Source organism: Falco rusticolus, chromosome 1, assembly GCF_015220075.1.
Source record: "Falco rusticolus isolate bFalRus1 chromosome 1, bFalRus1.pri, whole genome shotgun sequence".
NCBI lineage: Eukaryota > Metazoa > Chordata > Aves > Falconiformes > Falconidae > Falco > Falco rusticolus.
Window position 1 is genome coordinate 20,160,628 of NC_051187.1, and position 22,761 is coordinate 20,183,388.

The 22,761-nt window shown below is 45.0% G+C and overlaps 1 protein-coding gene across 1 annotated transcript in view; it reads left to right on the top strand.

Moving 5' to 3' along the window:
• SLC43A2 (solute carrier family 43 member 2) overlaps positions 1–22,761 on the top strand; it is a 33,718-nt gene extending 10,957 nt beyond the window's left edge. Inside the window, exons 5-14 of the mRNA XM_037374545.1 lie at positions 529–605; positions 6,917–7,009; positions 7,854–7,987; positions 8,413–8,615; positions 9,224–9,367; positions 12,896–13,034; positions 13,473–13,605; positions 14,543–14,616; positions 16,341–16,464; positions 17,297–22,761. Coding sequence (XP_037230442.1) covers positions 529–605; positions 6,917–7,009; positions 7,854–7,987; positions 8,413–8,615; positions 9,224–9,367; positions 12,896–13,034; positions 13,473–13,605; positions 14,543–14,616; positions 16,341–16,464; positions 17,297–17,458 — 1,283 coding nt within the window. The 3' untranslated portion in view covers positions 17,459–22,761. The remainder of the gene's footprint in view (positions 1–528; positions 606–6,916; positions 7,010–7,853; positions 7,988–8,412; positions 8,616–9,223; positions 9,368–12,895; positions 13,035–13,472; positions 13,606–14,542; positions 14,617–16,340; positions 16,465–17,296) is intronic.

Sequence of the window (22,761 nt, forward strand, 5' to 3'; positions counted from 1 at the left end):
TCACAACGCTAAGTGCAGAATGTAGCAAGGGCCAAACGTCTGAGATAGCCAGGTCTCTGAGTTTTGCGTTTGGGCAGGGCTAGGTCCTGTAAATGAACAATTAAAAACAAGTTCATGTTTTTTTCAGGGTTGGGAAATAGGTGATGGCATACAATGCGTAATTTGTTTTCTCACCAGGAATAGATGGATCTTGCTCCTCAAGACCAGATAGTGACATGACACTTTGAATCCAGTTCTTTCAAGTAAATCTTCCTTTTAAGACCCATTCAGGCAAGCTGCATCAGCAAGTCTGTTCATCAGAGCAAAGAAGCCCTTCCAGAGATTATCCCATCATGAACTCTGGGAGGAGAGCCCTGCCCCTCCCACTGTGTGGCTGGGGAGATGGGTGCTGGGTCAGGAGCAGCATAGCATGTCCTGAGGGTGTTGATCCGCTGATGTTTTTGTCAGGACCAAAGCCCTCGGGGCTCTGTTTCCTTTCCCTCTCTATCCCTGTAAAAGCTAAGGGTAGATATTTTTTTATTGTTGCAGCTCTGTCTGTGCTGATATTCATCGCGCTGGCTCTGAATGGCTTTGGTGGGATGTGCATGACCTTCACATCACTTACAGTAAGTGAAGAGTTATTACCTGACTATTTTATTCCTTACTGTGGCTGTGAGCTGGGCTAGCAGGAAAGAACAAAGTGGATCTTTTGCTTGTGGCTTGAATAGCACATAATTTTGTTTGGTACAAAGAGTCAGTCAGTCTTCTGCCTGAAAGGCTGAGTATTAGGTGGTTATTCCAAGGTGGTTTTTGTCTACAGTCCCTTTTTTTACCTGCCCCTTGCATTGCAGGTGAAGGGGGGTGGCGGGGGGTGGGGCGGGGGAAGAAGTGTTTTTGTCTAGGACTCAAGTTGTCATATGGCTGTACTTGCAGTGCTTGGTTACTTGGCACAGGCTGGATGTGTGTTGTCAATGCTAAATCCAGTGCAATACTGCAGGAAGAATCAGCAGGGCACAAACCCTTGCAGCTGGGTATGACTGGCTTTCTGCAAGTGCAGTTTGCATCTCACCCCAGGAAAATGGTGGTTCTTGAGTACAAAAGCTTTTGCTTTCAGTAGGGTGAGAGTCCCTTCCAGGTTTCCTTAGAAATGCTGTGGTGAATGCACCCAGCTCCATCTGCACAGCCTGCTTAGATCTGTTTAGTCTAGGGATTGTACTGCAAGCACTGCTCTACAACTCTCAGCTGAATATCTACATTTTGGGGTTCTTTGCCTGGAGGCAGAAGCAGTACCATCCAAGTAGCTGCTTTTTCTACCTCATTACCCTGATCCTTGTCAGTGTGACTGAAACAGGGCTGGGTGGAAAGTTTCCCAGAAAACAGTTTGGGAAGCACTGATGTTTCCTGAGCTGTGATTGAAAACTTTCAGCTTTGGACTGCGTTAACAGGAAGTTTCACTTCAACAGCAAGTTCAAGGTAAGCCTTGTTAAGTTAGAGGTAACCTTAGATACTGGCTGAACTCCTGAGACCTAAATTTGGCAGAGGCTGGGTTTACAGGTCACTGTGTACTGTGATGTTGCTGCCACTTTTGCTTGCATATATTCAAAGATTTCAAAACTGCCTAGAGATGTTGGTCTCTCCTTCATATGTGGTGGTCTTCACTGGAAGCCTTGGCCCTGGGCCCAAAGAAATATGGGGCAAATGTCACCCTGCCACACTTCAGATGAAAACAAGGAAGAGGGGAGCACATCAGTACTTCTGTGGGAGAGGATTCCCATCCTGCTGCTGCTAGCATTGGTTACTGTCTCTGAGTGGTTATTAAGGGGTCACAGTTTATTTTGGAGCCACTGGTGATTGGAGCGAGGGCAAGGATAGGGCAGAAATGTTGCATGTGCTGTAGTGTAGCTTTTAGCAGCAGAAGAGGTAAGCAAAGCCACTTATTAGTGCTCTCATTAGTGAGCCAGTTCCGCAGCAGTAAGGAAGTAGTGGCAGGAAAAAGTTCAAATCTTCCAACAAGAGATCCAAGCCTCGAGGAGGTCTGAAGCAAGTAGTGATGCTGTGAGTTCACACAGGGATACCTCAGATGGAACCCATCCCCTCCAGACAGCAGTGTCTTTTGTAAAGAGCTGAGGTGGCTTCAGGCCTGACTTCCCAGATCCACATTCAGATGTAGCTGCTTGTGCCTCCCTCCAGAGCCACACAGAGGCATTTTGGTACCTGAGGCATGTGAATGGTTAAAAATAGTCTAAAGTAGGAGGGAGGCGCTTCTTCACGTGCATCACAGCAGATCTATGGTGGTGACTGTTAAAAGCAGGTGTATTTTGATCATTGGCAGTTTACTGTTCTGTCCCTGTGTGATTCTGCCTGCAAGCTGGGGTGCTCACAGCTGATGTGTCGAGAGCGATCTTCTGCGGTGACACTGTAATCTCTTGTGGGTCCCTTCCACCTGTAGCCCATGGCGACGGAGAGTGTGGCAAGGGTGGGACACAGGGATGACAGTTTCATGGTTTGTGGGTTCCAGGCGATGTGGCTTGCATGCACTGTGCTCTGCACTGTGCCCAGGAGAGGCTGAAGTAAGTACTTAAAGGGGAGACTTGAAGACCTTTTTAAGGACATTCATTACACAGAGGCGGTGAGTGCTAATCAACTTCTGGTGCCAAGTAAGCTTGTTCTGGCTGACGCGGGCACTGACTGCCGAGCGTGCACGTGCATGCATGAATCAAAGCAAGGTGACTTCCCTCTCCTGCCAGCCACAAGTGACCTGAAGCGCTCCAGGAAATGGGTCAAACCCACTGGTGCATGAGCTGGTCCTCTGCCACCTTAGACAGGTTACAGTTGCTGCTTCGTAACGGGGTGGATGTGAAGGGAGCTCCTGAAGCCTGTGGGGTTGTGGTGCTCCCCAGGTGCTGCAGCTTGTGGGCTTCACTGAGTGTTGAAACCTCCCAGGACATCTGTACACGTGGGCATGATGTGTTCTGTTGGGAGGGCAGGAGATGGAGGTCCTCAGTGCCTCTGCAAGGGATTAACGGGATCTCAGGATTATGGCCTGGGACGGTACTCCACAAAGCTTTGCCTCTTGGATTTAAAGCCTTCTTCAGTAACAAGTCTCCAGGGTATCATGAAAGCACATGGCAAGCCGTGGAGCCAAAGCAAGCTGCTGTTCCTGGGTGCCTTGTGTTGTGGCTTGAGGAGGAGGGGGAGCGAGTGGTGCTGTTCCCAGTTCTGGGAACAAGGTCAGACTGTGCCTGTTGTTAAAATGCAGAGGGGAGATTTCTGCCTCGTGACTTGGTCTTAGCCAATATAAGTGAAGATTGGAAATGGAAACAGATCTGTGTTGGTGGCTTTGACAGCAACACAGGAATCTGGCACCAGTTCTGTTCCGAAGCTATTTCATGCAAAGAAAAAACATGTGTGATAAATTACCACAAAGAGCCTTTTATAGATTGTCTTCTGTCCTGTTTTCCTTTCAAAGAATTACAGCTGCTTTGCTCTTCATTTCTGCTGCAAACAGTGCCCTTTAATCGGAGTGGGGGGGCATCTCTAGGTAGGGAATCTTCTTTGCTCGGAAATATTAGGAGAACTTAGGGCTCCGTGATCTTCTATTTGTTGAACAGGAACAGGAATTTCCATATGCTTTGGACAAAGTGGGCAGTTTAAGGCTTTCCTGGGGAATACATTTTTAGTGTCTGTGTAACTTCCAAATATACCCCTGATAGGGAAAACAAAGTTCAGCTGGAATAAAAATACCATTCTCCATTAGTCTAGTTCACAATCCCTTGACTTTTTCCACTGTTCTTTCAAACAGTCCTTGTAAGAGGAGGGAGACTGGGTTTGGTAATACTGCTGTGGTAAGTCTTATATGTGGAATATCTCCAGGAAAAAGCTGAAAAAATTACAAAATATGATCGAAGGTCTTAAACTCGCTATAGGGCACATGAGAAAATAATCTGCAAGAGGAAAATATTTTATTGCATACCTGTAATGAAGGACTCCAGGGGAAAAAAGTTATAGCAAAATTAAGTCAGTATCTTTCAGGCAGGGCATAAGGTTAATAGTATGTTGAGTACTATTGTCCTTTAAATAGGAGGCGTAAGAGTTTCTGTCATTATAGGTCTTGCAGAATTGGGGCTGTCATACCACAATGGGCAGAAGTTGGTGGAGGAGTCTCTTTGGGCTTGCAGGGGTAAGATCAGAATGAGGATCAGATCTTTCTGGTGGCAGAAAAACCAAGAGCCCACTTGCTCTGTGGCTTGTTTGTTGGTTTTTTTTTTTTCCTCTGGGGTTTATTTTTTCCAGTGCTTGCTGCTATAAAGACAGCATGAAAAATGGCTTAGTAAATACTGTGTGTTATTTTAGTAGCTGGTCTTTAGATGAGACCTGCACAGGCATTGCCAGTGCTAGCACTCAGTCTTGAGAGGCTTTAGGTTTTCTGTCTGGGTATGGACTGCTTTTTCCCTTTCCTCTGCCCCCCACCCTTCCAGGTAGTCCTGGATTTCTTTTCATCCCAAGTACTCAGTGTTTTCAGTTTCTGCTTTGATTGGGATGGATAAGACCTTAAATCTCCTATGTCCAATTTCTTCTCATCTAGCTGCTAGCTTGATGCCAAATAGGATTTTTAGGAAATTAGCCTTTCTAGGACTTCTGTCCCCATCTAGGCAGAAGCAGGCTTGGGTTTTCCTGAGCATGACTGTTTGCTTTCAGGCCTGCTCTGTGTCTCCAGTAGCCCTCAGAGCAGGAGGATCCACCTGGGAGTTGCTTGTCTGCTGTATGAAAAAGGCTTTTTGTGATCTCTGGGGCTCTAGGGAAAACCAGCCTGAGCCAAGAAGCAGCTGTGTTTGTGGAGCTCTTGCCCTGCTCTGAGCGTCCCAGTAGGAACAGCTGTTTGTTGTAATTTCTGGAGATTATTTTAGGTTTGGGGTATTTGAGATTAAATGAATGCCCTGCCTAGTGACAGTGACTAGCCTTTTTGTAACCTGCAGATACTGTATTCTGCAGATGCTGTTTTCTGGGATGTGTATTCAGGCCACTGCTTCCAAGAAGAGATTTTTTTGTGCCTGGTAACAGACCTTTGGATCCTTTGCTGTTTTCAGTCTGCAGCTCCTGGAAGCAGCCTGTTGGCAGCTCTCTCACATGCAGGGATCTGGGGGTGGGGATCCTCACTGCAGAGGAGTGCAGTGTTTTCTGCCTCTGCCGTGTGCGTCTGCTCAGGGTTCGCCAGCAGCATTAGGCCCAGCACATCATTGCTGCTGTTCCCTGGCCAGGGTTATCTGAGGACCTGAAGACTGCACTGCATAGGAAGCTCTGCAGTGAGACAGAGGGATGATAAACAGCCAGATGGGTCCTAGAGTGTTCCTGCACAGGAATACTTGTGTTGTAAACACGCTGGTCCTGCTGTGACACAAGCCAGATTTGCTTGCCTTATATGCTACTCCTGGGAAAGATGGATTTGTTTTTCAGCAGTGGAATGGGAATGTGATGACAGCATTTGCTTGCTTAGACTCAGTCTAATATTCACTGAATCATTTTGTTCAGCAGCATCTTTAAACAGATAAAATGCTGGTTATGCTTTCAGGCCTAGAAGGCGCCTACAGTTAGACTCCTTTGAAGCTCTCTGAGGCTGATGTGGTAGTGATGCCACATAGAATTTGGGGAGGAAGTAACCCAAAAAAGGAGGTGGGAGAGAAATCTGCCTGCCTGCAGCAGAATCTCTGCCCATTGACCAGCTTCAGGAGGTATTGGCAGAGCTCTCTGTAGCCTACAACTTCTTCAGAGCTTCTCCCTGTAATGGCTAGTTTGCAGGCCATTAGTTAATGACTGAAACTGATTTGCTTTAAGTTGTTTAGAAAAAGGGGGAATTCCTCCTTTCCCAGGAGAGTGGGAAGGTCTCTCAGCTCTTTCTGCCTGCTCTACTCTGCTTCTGGGTCCTGAGTGGAAGCAGGAGCTGGAGAGCCAGTCTGGGAGCACTTTTGCTGTGCAGGTGGCAGAAGGGGCTGCTGTGAGCTGCTTCTAGCTGTTTCTACTGAGATCTTTGCTTTCCCAACAGATGCTTGCAGAACCAGCCTGGTCTGCTTACAGCAATGCCATCACATCTGATAGAAGCCCAGGCAGTGAAGTGGGGTGGGTGGTACGAATAGCAGCACAAGGTGCTGTTGCTGCAGAGTTCAGCAGCTTCATAGCTGTCCCAGGCAATAAAGCCTTGGATGTGTTTGTGATTGCCTTCCTGCACCTAGCTCCAAGATAGTGTGCTTGGGCATCTGAGCCATCCAACAGATACAGAAATGACCAGCTTTAGTCACTCTTGGAGAGTATGCTTTCACAGAAGGAGTCAGGGACCTAGCTAGAAATGGAAATGCGAACAGCAGCACAGTTCAGGTTTATCTCTGTTCCTTCTTGTTATAACAGGAACTTCTCAGTCTACTGCAAAGATTTGGGTGCTCACCCAAAGCGCATAAACAAACCTGGCAGTTCAAGGTGTTGCAGGGTGTGTTAAAGACTGTGCAGCGATTACAGCCTGTGTCTAATGATTCTTGACTAAAAAGAGGGTGATACCTAGAGAATATAGGCACGTATTTTTTGGAGAGGAAAAGAGGTGGTGGCTACAGACTTGGGGTAAGGAACTCTTAAAGAAAGCACAAGGGCTGGAGCAAACGCTCTTGTGCCAAAGGTAACCAATGCAAAGTATGCTGTCAGTCTGGAAAAAAGCAGTGTCATTTAAGCACATAAATCTTGGATTGTAGATGTCCCCTGACACTGGAGACAGCAATGCAACTGGCAGAGCAATGTCCTGAAGAGCTACGTCTTTGAGTAAAATTGTCTGCTTCAGATTCTGGTATCTAGGAGTCTTAATCCTAAATGCCAGTGTCTTCTCAAGAAAGCCTCCTTCCCTTTTCTTCCTTTCTCTTGGCAGCAGCCTGTTTCAACTGATTTTTTATTTTCCCAGCTGCCCAACATGTTTGGTGACCTTCGTTCCACGTTCATTGCTCTGATGATTGGCTCCTATGCTTCTTCTGCTGTGACTTTTCCAGGAATCAAGGTGAGGCTGTGGGATCATGACTCATGACTGGTGGTATGCTGATGTCTTGTACCATGTAGCAATAATGTGGCAAGAAAAAGGGACTATTTGTTGAAGCACTGGGTTTTTTTCTTTTTTGAGATGTGCATTTACAAGATTCAGTTCCTGTCTGTGTAAAAGACTTCCCAAGTGACTGCCTCAAGAGCACAACAAATACTGCAGTGGTCTGTTCACTAAGAGATGGTAAAAAATTAAAGGTGCCAAGTAAAAGTGAAAAACTGAAGATCTTTATGAAAGGTTGCTTTTTAATATCTAAGGAGTGTGTGTATATATGTGTGTTTTTAGTATGTGTGTATATTTAATCTGTGTGTTTGTCAGCAGTGATTGGCTTGAACATAGTTCAGAGCTAGCAAACAGCACTGAAGGGACAGAAGAGACAATCACTTGGGCTGCCTTGGTAGATCACTAGTGGTTCTGAACCAGAGATGTTTCATTGCAGAGTTAGCATAAGGGGCACACAGTAAAGGTAAGCCAGTCTCAAGTGTGCAGGGAAGTTGCTGCTGGCTCTCCATGGAGAATGTCCTAGATAAAGACCTTTAGCAGTCATCTATGATGCAGCTGCATGCTATTGCAGCTTGGAAGTCCTGTTGTTATAGCTGCTGTTAAAAGATATGTAAAGATGCATATACATCACTTTCTAAGCCTGCATGTCACACAACTGTGTTTTTGTTGCTACTAGAGTTAAAACTAATTTTAGATGTAGCATGTTGTTCTTTCCCACAGTTGTCTCTCGGACCTTGTTCAAAGAATGTTGAAGTATCTTTCTGCTGTTATAGTCAAAACCATATTCCCTTGTGATTTCCAGGTTATATATGACTTTGGGGTGTCCTTCATCCTTATTCTGCTTGTCTGGGCAAGCTGTGCAGGACTAGTTTTCCTCAACTGTTTCTTCAACTGGCCACTGGAGCCTTTCCCAGGACCAGAAGACATGGACTATTCGTAAGTGTCCTCTAGACTGGCCTTGAGAGCTAATCCCATTCTTAATCCTCTAGAAAGTGCTGGCATGACTAATTTAGAGGAGTGGAGAGGGAACTCCCTTGCATGTTGTTTATTGCTGCCACTTCTTCTTAGGTTGATGATTTATGTCTGCCATTAGCATTATGTCTTGACTGCTCAATATCTGTGGAAAGTGGAACTTTCCAAAGCAGAGGAATTACAAAGGAAAAATGATTTGTCAGTAGTCATAAGTATTTCTATTGGCCTGGGGGAAGTATCTCTCTGTGCTCTGGAACCAGATGATTTGTGGGTTTGTAGATGGGAACTAGTGCTTGAAATCTACACATAGCCTTTCCAACTCCTGCAACTTTGCTGCCTCTGATTCCTCGCCCTGTGTTGCAGCTCTCATGCTCTTTACTACCCAACAGGGTGAAAATAAAGTTCAGCTGGCTGGGATTTGACCACAAAATCACTGGGAAACAGTTTTACAAGCAAGTAACAACTGTGGGGCGCCGTCTCAGTGTGGGGAGCTCCATGAAGGGCCCCAAGGAGCCAACAGCCTTGCAAGAGAACAACAAACTCTGCCTGTCTACAGTGGACCTAGAAGTGAAGTGCCAGCCTGACAACACAGGTGTGGTTCCATGAGCGCCCCAGGGTTGCTTGTGCTGGCACAAGTCTGTCTGCCTCTCTGCTCTGCTTCAGATCTGTTTATAAGAGATAACAATAAGTGATCCATGTGTTGCCAGGACCATGTGCCAGACACCATTATTTAAATACACGTTCAGTTATATAAGGGATCCTGTCCTTGTATGCTTGTCTAAATATGCCAGTGGTGGGGACAACAGCATGGGTAACTGGTCTGGCTGCAGAAGGACAGTGCAGTTGGTCTCTGCTGTCTCTTGGATCTCGTGGGTGTCACCATGACCAAGCCTTCCTTACTTGGGGTTACAGCAAAAGCAAATGGCTTGAAGCTTCCTTTTGCTCCAAGCCACAGAATTAGGTGAGTCGTCCTTCCTGCTCCCTTGCCCCAGTTACTGGTAGCCAGACTCCAAGCATCTATAGCTGTTCAGTATGGAAGTTTGTAAGGCACCAGGTAGCTGCTAACTGTGAGTTCCTCGGAGCTGGCACTGGCCCACAGTATTGGAAGACCTGCTAACCCAGAGGTGAAAGCCTCTTCTGAAATTGTACATGTTTACGAAGGTATGTTGCCTTCTTGAGAGACTATTATTCCTTCTGCAGCTTCTCCCTCCTTCATGAAGAGTGTCTTCAGTCCTATCTTGTTGCTCAGCCTTATCACAATGTGTGTCACTCAGCTGCGGCTCATCTTCTACATGGGAGCCATGAATACCATCCTTGAGTTTCTGTCTGGAGATGAAGATCAAGGTAGGGTAACCTGAAGACTTTTATCTGCTTCCTTGAAACTGGGACCTGACCCAGGCTTGGTCCTTGCAAGAGGCCAGCAAGTCTGATTACTCAGCAGATATACAGTATATGGCAATTCGTGGTGTCAGAGTGCAGTGACAGCTGCTAGTAGGGTCTAGTGGAGGGCTGGAACTAGCCCAAGACAAGGGGCAGTGAGGTAGATACTTGAATGTCAAGCTAATTTTAGCCCTGTGTCTGTTAAGTATTATTCTGTGTTATTTCCTCAGATGGGTTGTTGAAAGTAGCCTCTCAGGATGGACTATGATAAATTTTTTTAACTGGAAAACCTATTTCATCAGGTATTTGCTTTGCTTATCCTAAGCAAGCACAAAGTACAGAGCAACTGATTGTCATGACTAATGGTTGGACTAGGTATCTCAACCCAGCAGCTGGGGGTGGGAAAAGTGAAGTCATAGCTGTTTTGTGCAGCTTGGTGTATGCTGTGGAGGCTCAGGGGTGCTTGCTGCGCTGGACTCGTCAGTATTTATAGCTCTGATTCAGTACATGAAGCAAACAGGAAAGAGTACATCAGTTTACTGTTGTTGAAAATACCCAGGATTGCAAAACAAGACTTAGCCTTTTTTTTTTTTTTTTGTCCTTTGTAGTAAGATCCAGTTTGAACTTGTTAAATCTGGATTGCATGAAGCTGATAAATCAAGAGGCACTCCTCTGAAAACAGGAGTGAGCTCTGGGGGAGGGAAGGAAACTCGGGAAACTCCAAGTGCCCTGGCATTCCCTGAATTGCTTTGTTTCTTGATCCTTTGACAGCCTGCAGCATTCAGTTCTTTATCTCCTGGCTCAAGAGCCAATTTAGACATTAAACAGTAAACAGGACAAACTTCACACTGCCTACCTTTCCCAGCACTGCTTAGTTTTCTGCTTACCTTGTAACTCTTTCACTTTTTTATTTTTACCCTGTCTTGCTCTAGGTATTTCTCTTTCATTTTTTCCTCTCCCCTCCTTGGTACTTCAGAATTAATACTAACTATATATGCTGCCAATTCTGTTTAGATCAAGCTCCATGTTAAAAAAGGAATGGTGCCCCTTGGGTGTATTGCATGATTTTTTTTTTTTTTTCTATGCCACCTTTTAAGATTTCTTCTCATTTTCCCCTCCTCCCCCTGAATGTAGCCTGGGCTCGAAGTGCAGTCTGCTGTCTTGGTGTTTCCATGGCATCAGCAAAACAGTGATATTGTCTAGTCGCAGCAGTGTCAGGCTGCAAGAGCCATTCCAGGATGTGTGCAGCTCTCTAGAAATACAATCTGTGTGGATCAGGAGGGGATGGGATGCTGCTCCCTTGGATTCCTCGTTGTTCTACTTTACCTGAACATGATTTGTTTAGAGAGCTCCTTCCACCTGAAATTGCTTTCAGGAGCACTTGGCAAGGGAAGGAGATTGTTGAGTCAATCCTGCAAATGTTATGGTCAAGGAAAACTTAAATATTCCTGGGAGCGGAACAGGAGAGAGGGATGTGGGGAAAAATAATTCAGATAAGTAGCAAAGTCTTAGAGTTGCAGTGAGGCACTGTGTCCTTGAAAGTCCCGCTTCCTGTGCGGATTATGGTGACTTTGATCTGTCATGAAAACTATAGGTGGAAAGAGCAGTCAGCCTGTGGCTCCTTATCTTCTGAAAAACCCCAAAAGATGGACAGGCTAAGGAGTTCAGTGGCTCTGTAAATAACTAATTGTATTGTAGGATGGCAGGAGAGAGTAGACCTGATGTGTTTATGAAAGATGCAGTCAAATTTCAAGTTCTAAACTGTCATCTTGCTTTCACATCTGGTAATACTTGAAGACCTTAAGTAGAATCGGGGTAGGCTGGAAAACTCAGCTGTGTGAGGTGCTTGCTCAGGATAGTTTTGAGAGAAAGACATGTAGAACAGGTGGTGTGAAGGTTTGTGCCCGTGTGCACACCCTTTGTTTGCTTTATCCAGGCTTCTAATTCTGCTGTATCTACTTCTGCTGGTATTTGCTTTTTTTTTTTTTTTTTTCCCCTCTTCGGGAAAGAATGTTTTTTAAGATGATAAAAAAAAATGGGGAGGCCCTGTTTTGTAGCAGCTGCAGTGTCTCCTTCTCTTCTCTTCTCTTGCTGACCCCATAAATTTCATTCCCTGCTTCAAATTGGCTTCTGCTCTTGCTGTTTAGAGCCCAAGATTAAGTGTTCAGAATAGCATGAAGAGGCAAAACATGACAGCATGGCTTGCTGCTTATCCTCTATTAAAAAATAACCAGACAACAGCAAATCAGCTCCAGGGGTGTTGGTAGAGGGTGATGCCACCTGTCTTTTGGCCACAGCAGTTGCTATAACGAGGTGAGATGTGGTGCCACTTCAGGGCTTGCCTTTGGGAGGTAATGGGGGCATGAATGTGAGTTTGGAGGTTGAACATGTACATTTCTCTTGGCTCCCTTGCCAGCAACTGGAGCCAGGAAAGTATCATCAGGTGCCATGTCTGGGCACAGCAGAGCAGCCCTGCTGCTGGGGTTTACTACAACTGTATAGGAGAGAAAGGCTTGTCAGAAACTTCTTCCCATTACCAAGTTGATTTTGATTTAAATACTTGCTGTACTGCTTTGGCTAGATCTAGAAGTGTGTTGGGAGGGAGAAACTAAAATTCTTTTTAGTAGTTTTGCTTACAGTGCTGTAACTTTTAAGCATTCTGTGCTGAGATGGGCAGTTTCAGAATTACATCCTTACTTCAGAGCTGTGGTACACCATGACTCACCAGCCCTTCTGTGTGATGTCTACAGATCTATCACGTGGGCTGCAGAGAGGAAGTAGAAAAAGCATTGCAGGGTGGGGGAACTGTTCAGTCAGTAACAGGAGGGGACAGTTTCTTCTGAGTCTGCTGCCATCAGCTTTCCATGTAGACGCTTCTCCCATCATGGGAGAATTTTCACTGTTTAAGCTTCTAATAATTGCTCTTAGATGCTGTGGGTTTTGCCTGGTAATGTGCCCTCCCCCTACCTCTGAGCTTGGCTATTCAGCACGAAATAGGTTAGTCCTCGCTTCCCAGCCTGGCTTGTCCTTGCTGGACCTTCCCAGCTGGAGAAGATGTAGCTGCAGCTTCCAGCAAGGCAGGAGAGGAGATGTCTAAGGCAGGGTTGGCTGTGCAGGATATAGTGCTTGTAGAACTTTCCCTGTTGGTCCTAGCCAGAATAAATAAGCCTCACTGGCACTAAGCAATTACTGGGTCCCATTTCTGGAGCCCGACCTGCTGTTGGGCTGATGCTGCTCAGAGAATATTAGTGCAGGATGAGAATGGTTGAAGCAAGTATACTCAGTATATTCACTCTGATGCCATGCCTCTGGAAGGCTAAATGATGCAGTGATGCTTTGGTGTCTCCCAGCTCCTTCAGCCCTGCCTGTTAGCCTGTGAGCACGTGGGCTCTGGGCTCCTGAGAGAGGAGATCAATGGGGAGGAACAGTTTCTTCTCGTTGCTGCTACAGTATGGCTTAGACTGACCTTTTTAATTTTTTTCTCCCCTGCAGTGGCTCTCTACACTTCCATTTTTGGGGTATTACAACTGCTGTGCTTGCTGACAGCGCCTGTGATTGGGTACATCATGGACTGGCGACTGAAAGAATGCGATGATAGCTCAGAAGAGAATGAGGACAGCAACACTGAGCAGTGCGTAGTGTGCGCCACACGGGACACGCAGCCACGTAGCAGGCCCCCTCTGCTCTGCATATGTGTTTTGTGATGAAAGACTGAAAAGAATATTGGTTCTTCAGTATAGAAAAGAAAGCCTGAAGGAAGACTTGATAATTGCAGAGGAAAGGACCCAACTATCTTCCATGTCCACTAAGATCAGTCAAGAAGAGCAAATTTAAATTGTAGCAGGGGAGGCTCAGACTTCCCCTCTAGCCTAACAGTAAGAGTAACAACACCAAAATAATTGCCCAGATGTTCCTCAGCTTCCACTGATGGAGATCCCACCACCTCCTTAGGCAGACCTTTAGCCAAACTGGTTTAGATAGAGTTGATATGATATGTGGAGAATCTTGCTGTGAGTTCCAGTAGCTGCTGAAAGTGCTTTTTGTAACATAGGTTTTGCTATCCTTCCAGAAGTGACAAGAAAAAGAAAACACGTGATCGTCAGATCCAGAAAATCACCAATGCCACCAATGCCTTTGTATTCACAAATGTCCTGCTGGTTGGATTTGGAATCACCTGTCTTATTCCTAATCTACCGTTGCAGGTGAATAGGCCAAATGGATGGGTGTGCTGGAGGGGCTGGCAGTGTGGGTGCTGGCAAAATGACAGGCAGGACAGAGCCGGGAGATCCTGCGAGCCAGCAGAACCAGCTAGTTGCAGGAGGGTTTTCTGGCACTGCTGGGAGACTTCTGTACTGCTTTGGGAAGTCTTAAAGTTGAAACAAATAATACCATGCAGTTTACATATCTTGAGAGAACCTAAAGAAGCAGCTATAGTTAAATGTCGGAATTGATCCACAGTTTATTCACACTTGGAAGCTTCTGCAGCTGAGCTGTGTAACAACACGTACTTTCCTGCTGAGATACTTTCCTCTCAGCCCTGCCTATGTGTTTAACCTGGGCTTGATTTAAGCTGCTGATGGTCAGAAAATTGGCTGTAAGAAGTATGACACTGATATATACAGCAGGTTATTTCTGCATCAATTGCTATGCCCAATGGTACTTGTGGGATTATAAACCTGTTAGAATATTTATTTTGTGGCACCACCTGTTTTTGGCAGAGGAGATAAGTGATTTTATGGTATACTTAAACATGCCTTGATGACATAAGCAAACAGATACAGTTTTCTCATACTTGCATGTTGTCTGCAATAGCTTGTAGAAAACTAAACTGGCCACAATTGCAATGAAAAGCATTGTGACTGTGGCCACAGGTTGCTGGGGACATGTCCTTGCAGTGGTACCATCTACAAATGAGATGGGCCTTGTGCTCAGGGGGCACTACATGTAAGCCTTTTCAAAGTAAGGAAAAGCAGTGCTTTTAGACTTGAGTACAAATTTCTTCCCTTGTGCTGATATTTCAGGTTTTGATTCTGGGTTCATCAAGCCCATCTTTGTGTACTAGAAAGGAGAACAGTTTTAGAACTGGTGGTATGTTGGGGTCTGGCATCTAGGATGTGATGTTTTTCTGCTTTTTTCTAGATTCTTTCCTTCATTTTGCACACAATCGTGAGAGGGTTCATCCACTCGGCTGTGGGAGGTCTCTATGCAGCTGTGTAAGTTTCTGCTTACCTATTAATATGTGGCTGGCCAGATAAACTGGTTTAGGATGGTAAGCTGTCCAGGTGAGAGAGAGAGATCAGGAAGTGCAGTCTTCATGGTCAGAGGGGAAAAATGATGCAACTTGTTTCCTCAGTCACCACTGGATGACAGTAGCTAGACCAAAGTCCTAGCTGATGCTTTCCTTGTTTACAAATAGCTAACCGCTTTGACATAGCTACTGCAGTGAGACAGGCCCAGCTATATATGGGCCTCATGTGAGACTATGTCGTTGACACTAAGGTTATATAGTAAAAACTCAAGGCTTTTTTGTCTTATAATGAGTAGCTATGTGCATGTGTACAGGTAAAACATTAACATAATTGAATACATTGCTACTGGTCTGCTCTGACATCACATTAGTAAAGCATTGCTCAAGATACCATTAGTGATGCTAGCTCCCTTTCCCAGGACAGATCATCCATCCTGTTTCCAACTTACCAAAATTATCAATAGCTGAATCTAAATACTTTATTCCTTATTAAGCAATGAGGTTTGGTTTTGAAAACAGATCTGCCTCTCTGTCCTGAGCTGTTGGACAGAGGAACTGAAAGAAGCTGTTATCTTTCAGAGAACCACAGAATCACTGAGGTGAGAAGGGACCTCTTGAGACAATCTAGTCCAACCCTCATGCTCAAGCAGGGTCAGCTAGAGCAGGTCGCCCAGGACTGTGTCCACTTGGGTTTTGAATGTTCATGGATGGAGACTCCACAGACTCCTTCTGTTGAAGGTTTTGGTCCCAGTGTCTGGGGAATCCAGACTAGAAAACCCATCTAAGACTCTACTTCAAAATTCATGAACTTTTGGTTCCCTGGCAGCTAGAAGCAAAAGACTTTTGTCTTGGGCAAGGTGAGTGCCTGTTGCTATACTTACCAGCTTGCTTGTAAACTAATCCTTTTTGCCCATTGCAACTGTCTTGAACTTCCTGGAGAGAGATCCTGGAGTGTGACTTCTTTGACTACTTGAAGGTTTTGTTCCACTTTCTTTCCAAGCTTAGTTTAACCTGACCCTTTTTAGACCCTGTTTAGTTGTGAAAAGAGAAGGATGTTAAACTGTTTCTGAAACTTATTTTTCCATTAGTGGTATCTGATACTCAGCACTTAACAATCAACAGTAGTGTTTAGCTTGACATAGGATCAAACATGTCCTCTGAAAAGCAAAACACATGATAACCTGTTGTGCAGGTTTCACTCACTTATAAAGGGAGCAAATTGTTATGACAAGATGAAAATGACTGCCGAGCAGCAAATGGTGTCATGGGTAAAGTGGCCCTGCTTTTAACTTGTAAATATCAACACTCTTCTCCCTTTGCAGTAGGAACAGCAGTTGTATAAGCACTTCCGCCTGCCTATGGTACAGCTGCAAAACAAAACAAGTGCTGGATCTGATACTACTTAAGTTTGAGAGCTCAGGAGGAGAACAGTCTGGAGAGGAAGGCTCCAGCTGTGTCACCCACCAGCTGCATTCTGCTCCAGAGAGCACTGTGCAGACCATTAGCTATAGCTAAATACTTTATTTAATGAAGTATTTATATGTAAGTCCAGGAGGGAGAAGTTCTTCACGTTATGCCTGTCTTGGGACTGTGCTCTGTTGCGTTAGTCAACTGGGAATGTAATCAGATCTGGGTGATGTGAACAGTCAAGGTGACATGTAATAATGCTGTTGTGTTCTCTGTTGACAGATACCCCTCTACTCAGTTTGGCAGCTTGACAGGGTTGCAGTCGCTGATCAGCGCCCTTTTTGCCCTTCTGCAGCAGCCTCTTTTTATGGCATTGACGGGACCTTTGGAAGGAGACCCTCTCTGGGCAAGTTCTTCTCAAATTCAATATGAAAGCTTGGTGGTTAAGATGATTTTGGCTGGCCTCTTTGAAAACAAAAGGACTCCTGCGCATGGACAAGGTTTAAAAACAGCCAGAATTCTACATGTCCCTTGGTCTGCTGTTACCTTGGTGCTGTCCTGGAGACCCTTCACTGTGTGAATAATGAACCTCTGGGAGGGAAGGCCATTAACTTTTACACTAGTGTATGGAAAGGGAGGAAGGGAGAAGGCTGAAGGAGTGCTTTCTACTAACTATGGCAAGTCAAAATCTCTCAGGTAAAAGTGAGTGAATCCATGTGGACCTCAAAATGCAGTAGATGTAGCTCAAGAGATCTGAGTATTAGCTCCAATTAACCAGTAAATTTTGGGTTACTGATGCTAATGTCCAAAAAGCCAAGTGGCTATTGAGGGCAGGGCTAATGTAGTGTCTTGATGAGGGCAACTTAATAAAATGACATGGGTGGTCTAGGGGAGAGTCCTGGCCTCTAGGACTGGCCCACCCCAGCAGCCTGTTGCTCTTCAGTTGGCAAACTTGGTGTAAAAGAACTGCCGTTTAAACAGCCCTGCCTGCTCTGTGGAACAAGACTCCAGCAGCCATGATCCTGAGCAACAAACCCTTGTGGCATTTAGCTTATACACGTGGTGCTTTGGGCACAGGAGTGTGAATATAAATACAGTGGAAGTTGTTGCCAATACACTGAGCAGGGCGTCCCCTGGTTTGCCTGCAGCTGAGTGATGTAGGCTGGGTTCTGACACTTTGGCCTGCATGACTCTGTCTTCCTAGCCTGCCTAACTTTGTTTTGCCTTTCTTCCTGCAGGTGAATGTTGGCTTGCTTGGTGTGAGCTTGTTGGGTTTCTGCCTTCCAATCTACCTGGTCTGCTACAGACGCAGGCTGGAGAGAGAAAAAAAGCAGAAGATGGATGATGCCAAACTTTTCCTCAAAATCAACGGCACTCCCAATGAAGAAGCCTTTGTTTAAACTGGTGCTTCGAGTACAACCTCCCTTGTACAGGTTCCTACCATATCCGTGGGTTCTACCTGTGGTGTAAGCCAGGCTTTTTCTCCCCTGGCTCTGCCAGTCTTTGCTCTTCACTGGAGTGAGGGCTGGACATCATGACTGAGCTTTCCTCAGATACATGGCAGGAGGAGACTTCCCACTCCTTACGCCAGAACAAGGGACACTTCTCCGTTTTATAAAGGCCACACAGATACTGTGTCTTAAATTATCCCCTGATCACACCCTCCAGAGGCAGAGTCTCTGCATAGGAAACTAGGGAGAGGAGGAGTAGAGGGATGGGGGAAGAGGGAAGAAAGACTGTAATTTGAGTTTGCAAATGTAATGCACTGAAGTCTCTTTTCTCCCCCTCTTCCCCCAACCTTGGCTGACACTGTCTCAGATGCAAGCTGCACTCTCCTCCCTCCCTGAGGCTTCATAATGGTCTTTCTGCTTGATATGTAGCTGGACCCAGTGTTTTTACTGTCTATCCAGACATACCCCAGACTGTTTCTGAGGCAGGGAAGGGGGTTTTATTCCTACATGTATGAGCACAGCTTCAGTGTATTGCTATGTGTTGGCTGCTAGCACTGACAGCTCCCAAACCTTTTATTACTGCAAATGACACAGACTGTGACACAATGGATCTGCCTTCCACGCTGAAATGAAGAGCCTAGTGGACTGCTTGGTCTAAGACCAAGCCTTCAGAGGCCTGGAATTCCCCTTCTTCCTGGCCTACAAACCACCTGTACATGTTTTAAACTGTCTGCAGTCCTGGAACCTTTGAGATAGGAATTGGATCTCATTTACCAATGAAGTGCTTTGAGACTTGTTGCCTTTTGCCTCTTCTTCCCTCCAACATGACCCTGGGAGGAGAGCAGCAGCGTGTATTTAGTACAGTGGAAAAGCTTCTTGAAGCTGAGTTCTGGGGCTCCAGATACCTTGGTGTTCACATGTTATGAGCTGACTTGCTGTTGAAAGGAATCAAGAGTGCGGAACACTCCTTTGTGTCTGGTAACTGACTCCTGTGGACGTATGGCAGGGTGATGTGGTGATGTGATTCTTCCTCTAGCCATAGCTTATTTACATTGTTCTGATAATAGCCCCCAAACTGCTGAACACCAGGTTATTGTGACTGACCAAAAAGCTGCCGGTTTGGCTGTACTAAGAGCCTTCTACAATGTTGATGCTCTGTCTGGACAGAGTATGTGGTGATTGATTGTATGGTCAAACTGACTTCTAGAGCAATACATGTGGCTAAAGGTGTCCCAGGCCTGTTCACCATGGAAGGAATACAAAGGGAATTTTTAACCTGCTTATTTTTATAGGGGTTTTCCTAAGTCCTGTCTAAAGCTGACTTTTCTGCCCTTAACCTTCTTGTTGAGGTTGGTAGCTCAGTCTCTGTAGCCTTGTGACTAAAGTTAATCACTGCATCATTTGGACCTGTTTGGAGCAGGACTGTAGCACTGAGGGTGAACATCAGCGGGCATGCAGCAGCATACTCACTGGGCTAGTGGCTGCAGGAAGATTGGGGGCAGAAATAAAACAGTTATGAAGATGTGTAGTGGTGGCGCTTTCTGAACTGCTAACTCCTGCATTACTGCAAAGCCTGGCAGGGGGTAAGTCATTCAACTTCTTTGTCTGGTCAGAAAAGTACAAGACTCCATCACTGCTCTGTTAGCTCTAAGCTGGGGCTTAGAAACAACAGTGCACTCGGACCTTCCTTTGAGAAACTGCCTGGAAACTGGGTGTTAACTCCATTACTGGTGGTTTCGAGCATGCAGATGCTCAGCCCAGCCAGGCCTCCACCGTTCCTAAAGAGCAAGTCTGGTGACCTTGCACAGAGAGCCTCGGCAGGACTGCTGGAAGCCCTGCTGCAGAGTCCCTAGCTGGTGGCCTTGCCAGCACGGGATGGCGAGGCAGCTTTGTGGGACAGCAGCGCCATCTCGAGTCACTGCCTCCAGCCAGCCTCCTGCGGGCAATTCAGATGCTACTCCACTCCATGGTACCTTTTAGTCTTCAGTCACTCTTGTCAAAATGACTTGCCACTTGAGTATTTTACACGTTTGTGGAACCTTTTTTAATGTGTTGCCTTTATTAAATGTGTCTGTTCCAAGACAGCCTTATTGCCTGCTGTCAACACTTCACTTTTTCTAGAAACTTTTGATCTTTCGTGGTCTCCAGCTTTGGTGATGATTTAGCAGCCTTTCCAGCTTTTCTTTCTTTTGTGTTGAGCAATAATGGAGGCAGAATTCAGATTCATTTTCCTGTTCACCTGGCATTGTCTCAAGTATGTACATGTTCAGAGATCCACCAGCAGTTGTACAGCTTGCCTAGATTTCCAGAGGGCTTTCTGCAGGTTTCTGCATTTCATATTACTACACTTCTAAATATTTTGAGAAAAAGATGCCTACTTTTGCTCTGAGATACTTGTGACATGACAATGACAGATTAAGTATCTTTTTTTTTTTTTTTAGTAAGAACTCAGACAGGTGAGTGTCTGAGCCACAGTCCTCAGACTCAGTGTCTTAAAATAGACACAGCTGTTGCAGGGTGTCAGTGTGCTAACTCAGCATTATCTCCACCTCAGTTTCGGAACATTGAATGTGATGGCTTCCATTCTTATATTGCTTGAATTCCTGATATAAATGTCTTTGTGAAATGGTGGAATACAGTGGCATATCTTAACAAAGTTGCAGTGGAGATGTTGCTGCCTTTGAAGCATGTGCAGCTAAATCAAACAAAGAACACCCTTTTATTCCTGCCATCTACTTCCCTGCTGCAGTTCCCAGTTCCTGCACTTTGTTAGGAATATCCTCTAACCCAGTTTCATCTGATAAAATGGTGGATATATGTGCTTAGTGTCTCTGCTGATATGCCATGGTGTTTTAGAAGCTGCTGGTCAGCTGTGAGGGATAGAGCTCATGCATTTGAGTCACAGTTTCAGGCTGGGTTTGCAGATCGAGAGTAAAGCGTGTCTCTGGCTGGCAATCACCAGGACTAGTGGGTAGACAATGAAGTTTTAGTAATTTGCGGTTGAACAGACAAATAGGAGTGCTTTCTCATGCAGTGCAAAGTCAAACTGTGAAATTCATTGCTGCAGAATGTAGTGGGGAACAGAAGTATAAATGTGTGGTTTGTTTTTTTTTTTTTTTAAGAGGCTGGTTAAACAATGATCTGATGCATCCACTAACTCAGGGAGATTTTAAGTTGCTGTAATAAGAGTTATGCCAAGGAAAGATTACTTTTCTGTGTGCTCTGTCTCTTAAGAATTGGTCAAAGATGAAGATACATGCTGGGCTAGGTGAAACACTGGTCTGATCTAGTGGGTTTTAGTATACTCTGACAGTTGTGAGCCAAGCTAATTTTAAAAGCATCTCAAATCTGTCAAAAAAAAAAATGTATCTCCATGCAAGATGTGCAAATACTCTACTGATTGTGGCATAATTTCTGAAATGCTGCATCTCCTGCAGGGTGAGCCCCTCAGAGGACAGTATTCAGGCTTCAGCTTCTGCTAAATGTTGTCTTGAACGGTACAGAAACAAACACTGTTGGGATGGTCCTGTTACATGTGATTGTTCACAGGCAGTTTGCCTCATTCTTTGATGCTTACAGAAATGTAGTTGTGGATTACTTACATTTTGGAGTGGAAACAGCGTTGCTGCTTTCTAGCCAAGTGATGCAGGACTGGGGGGGGGGGGGGGGAAGTCCTGATGCACTCTTCTATGTGCATGAGCCACCTTGTGGAAAAAATTAATGGGCTACCAAAAACTAGAGTTGCCTCCATTTAAATCAATAATGCATTTACCTGTATAACTCAAATATAGGTCAATGTGTTTAACTGCTTTCATAATTCCTAAATATTATGATTTGTGGTTGTTTTATGCCACTTGTACTCCCTTAACTCCATCCACATGAGAAGTGTGAGGAGGGTGGTCATGGGAAAGACCTCCTCTCCACAGAAGCATCCCCAACTGAATGTAATGAAGCAGAAACTTGATCTGTGAGTACTTGCTGTTTGTAGGAGCCCTCAAGGTGTTGCTCTGTAAAGGTGATTGCACCTTCTGGAAACACTGCTCCTGGCTTCTGCAGTCTCACATGCATTTAATATGCATCTGTATTTAAAAAACAAACTACCCCCCACCCTAAAAAAACCCACCCAACTAACAAAGTGGGGAAGGGAGCTGACAGCTTTTTCCTTTCACTGATCTATCTACCTAAGCCCCATTGACACAGTCTTTATAGCACTAATGCAATGATACTGTCAAGAGTAGCAGAGAAAATCTGCTGTTTTGCTTAATGGGGCAATTACAGTTTTATTCAGTTACTGTCAGAGCATCTGGATCCTTGAGAAGAAACTGGACACAGATGTCTGAAAAAAAAAAAAGCACATCTTGCTGAGACTCCAACTTAACTGCAATACTGCTATAGTGATTTAAATGTTCAACTCCTATAACAGAGTCTGGTCTCTTCATGTTCTATCTACAAAGGAAAACTGCAAGATGAGTGTTTAAATAAGTCAGTAAATCACTGAAATGTTTTAAAGTACATCTCCCTCTTGAAAGGCTGATGAATTTGGAAAATGTGCCACAAAATACAAACCAGACACTGTAGGGTAAAAATAATGAAATCTTTAAAACTACAGGTGGTGTTACCCCCCCACACACAGACACCCCACCACCACTTTGTCTTCTGTATCTGCAGAGCTTTTGGTATTCCCTACTTCTCAGTTTAGAACTGTGAAGTATCCATAATGGAAACTAGTATGACAGGATTCCTGATGGGAAGGGACTGGGTTTTTATTAAATAAATAATAAAAAAGCCACCTCTGACTTCTATTTCACAATGTATCTTCTCTGGAATAGCTGAAACAATGATGTGTTATGTAGATGCATTCTTACATGTTAATTATAAACCCTACAGGTCCTTGTTTTTTCTACCTGTGCTGCTCAGCCTGTCACTGTGCTCCATGTTGTCATCCCTTCAACTGCTGCTTGTCACTTCCTTATGCCAGTCTGTCACATTTTATTGAGACAATCCCTTTCAGAAAGACCCCCTCCCCTTAAATGTGCTAGCATTAGCCTCTCCCACCTCCTGTTCACAATTTTTTTTGTACTGTTTGTCAGAGTTGAATTGTAAGCTCCTTGGGGCAGGCCTGTGTCATCTTTTCTGTGTTTGTAAGGTGATGTGCACTCTTGCAGTACTATCTAAAAATAAATGTGGTACTAAGTTAATTGTTAGCTTTCCTTCCGAGGCTGAACATAATAAAAGTATTGCTTGGTTCCTAA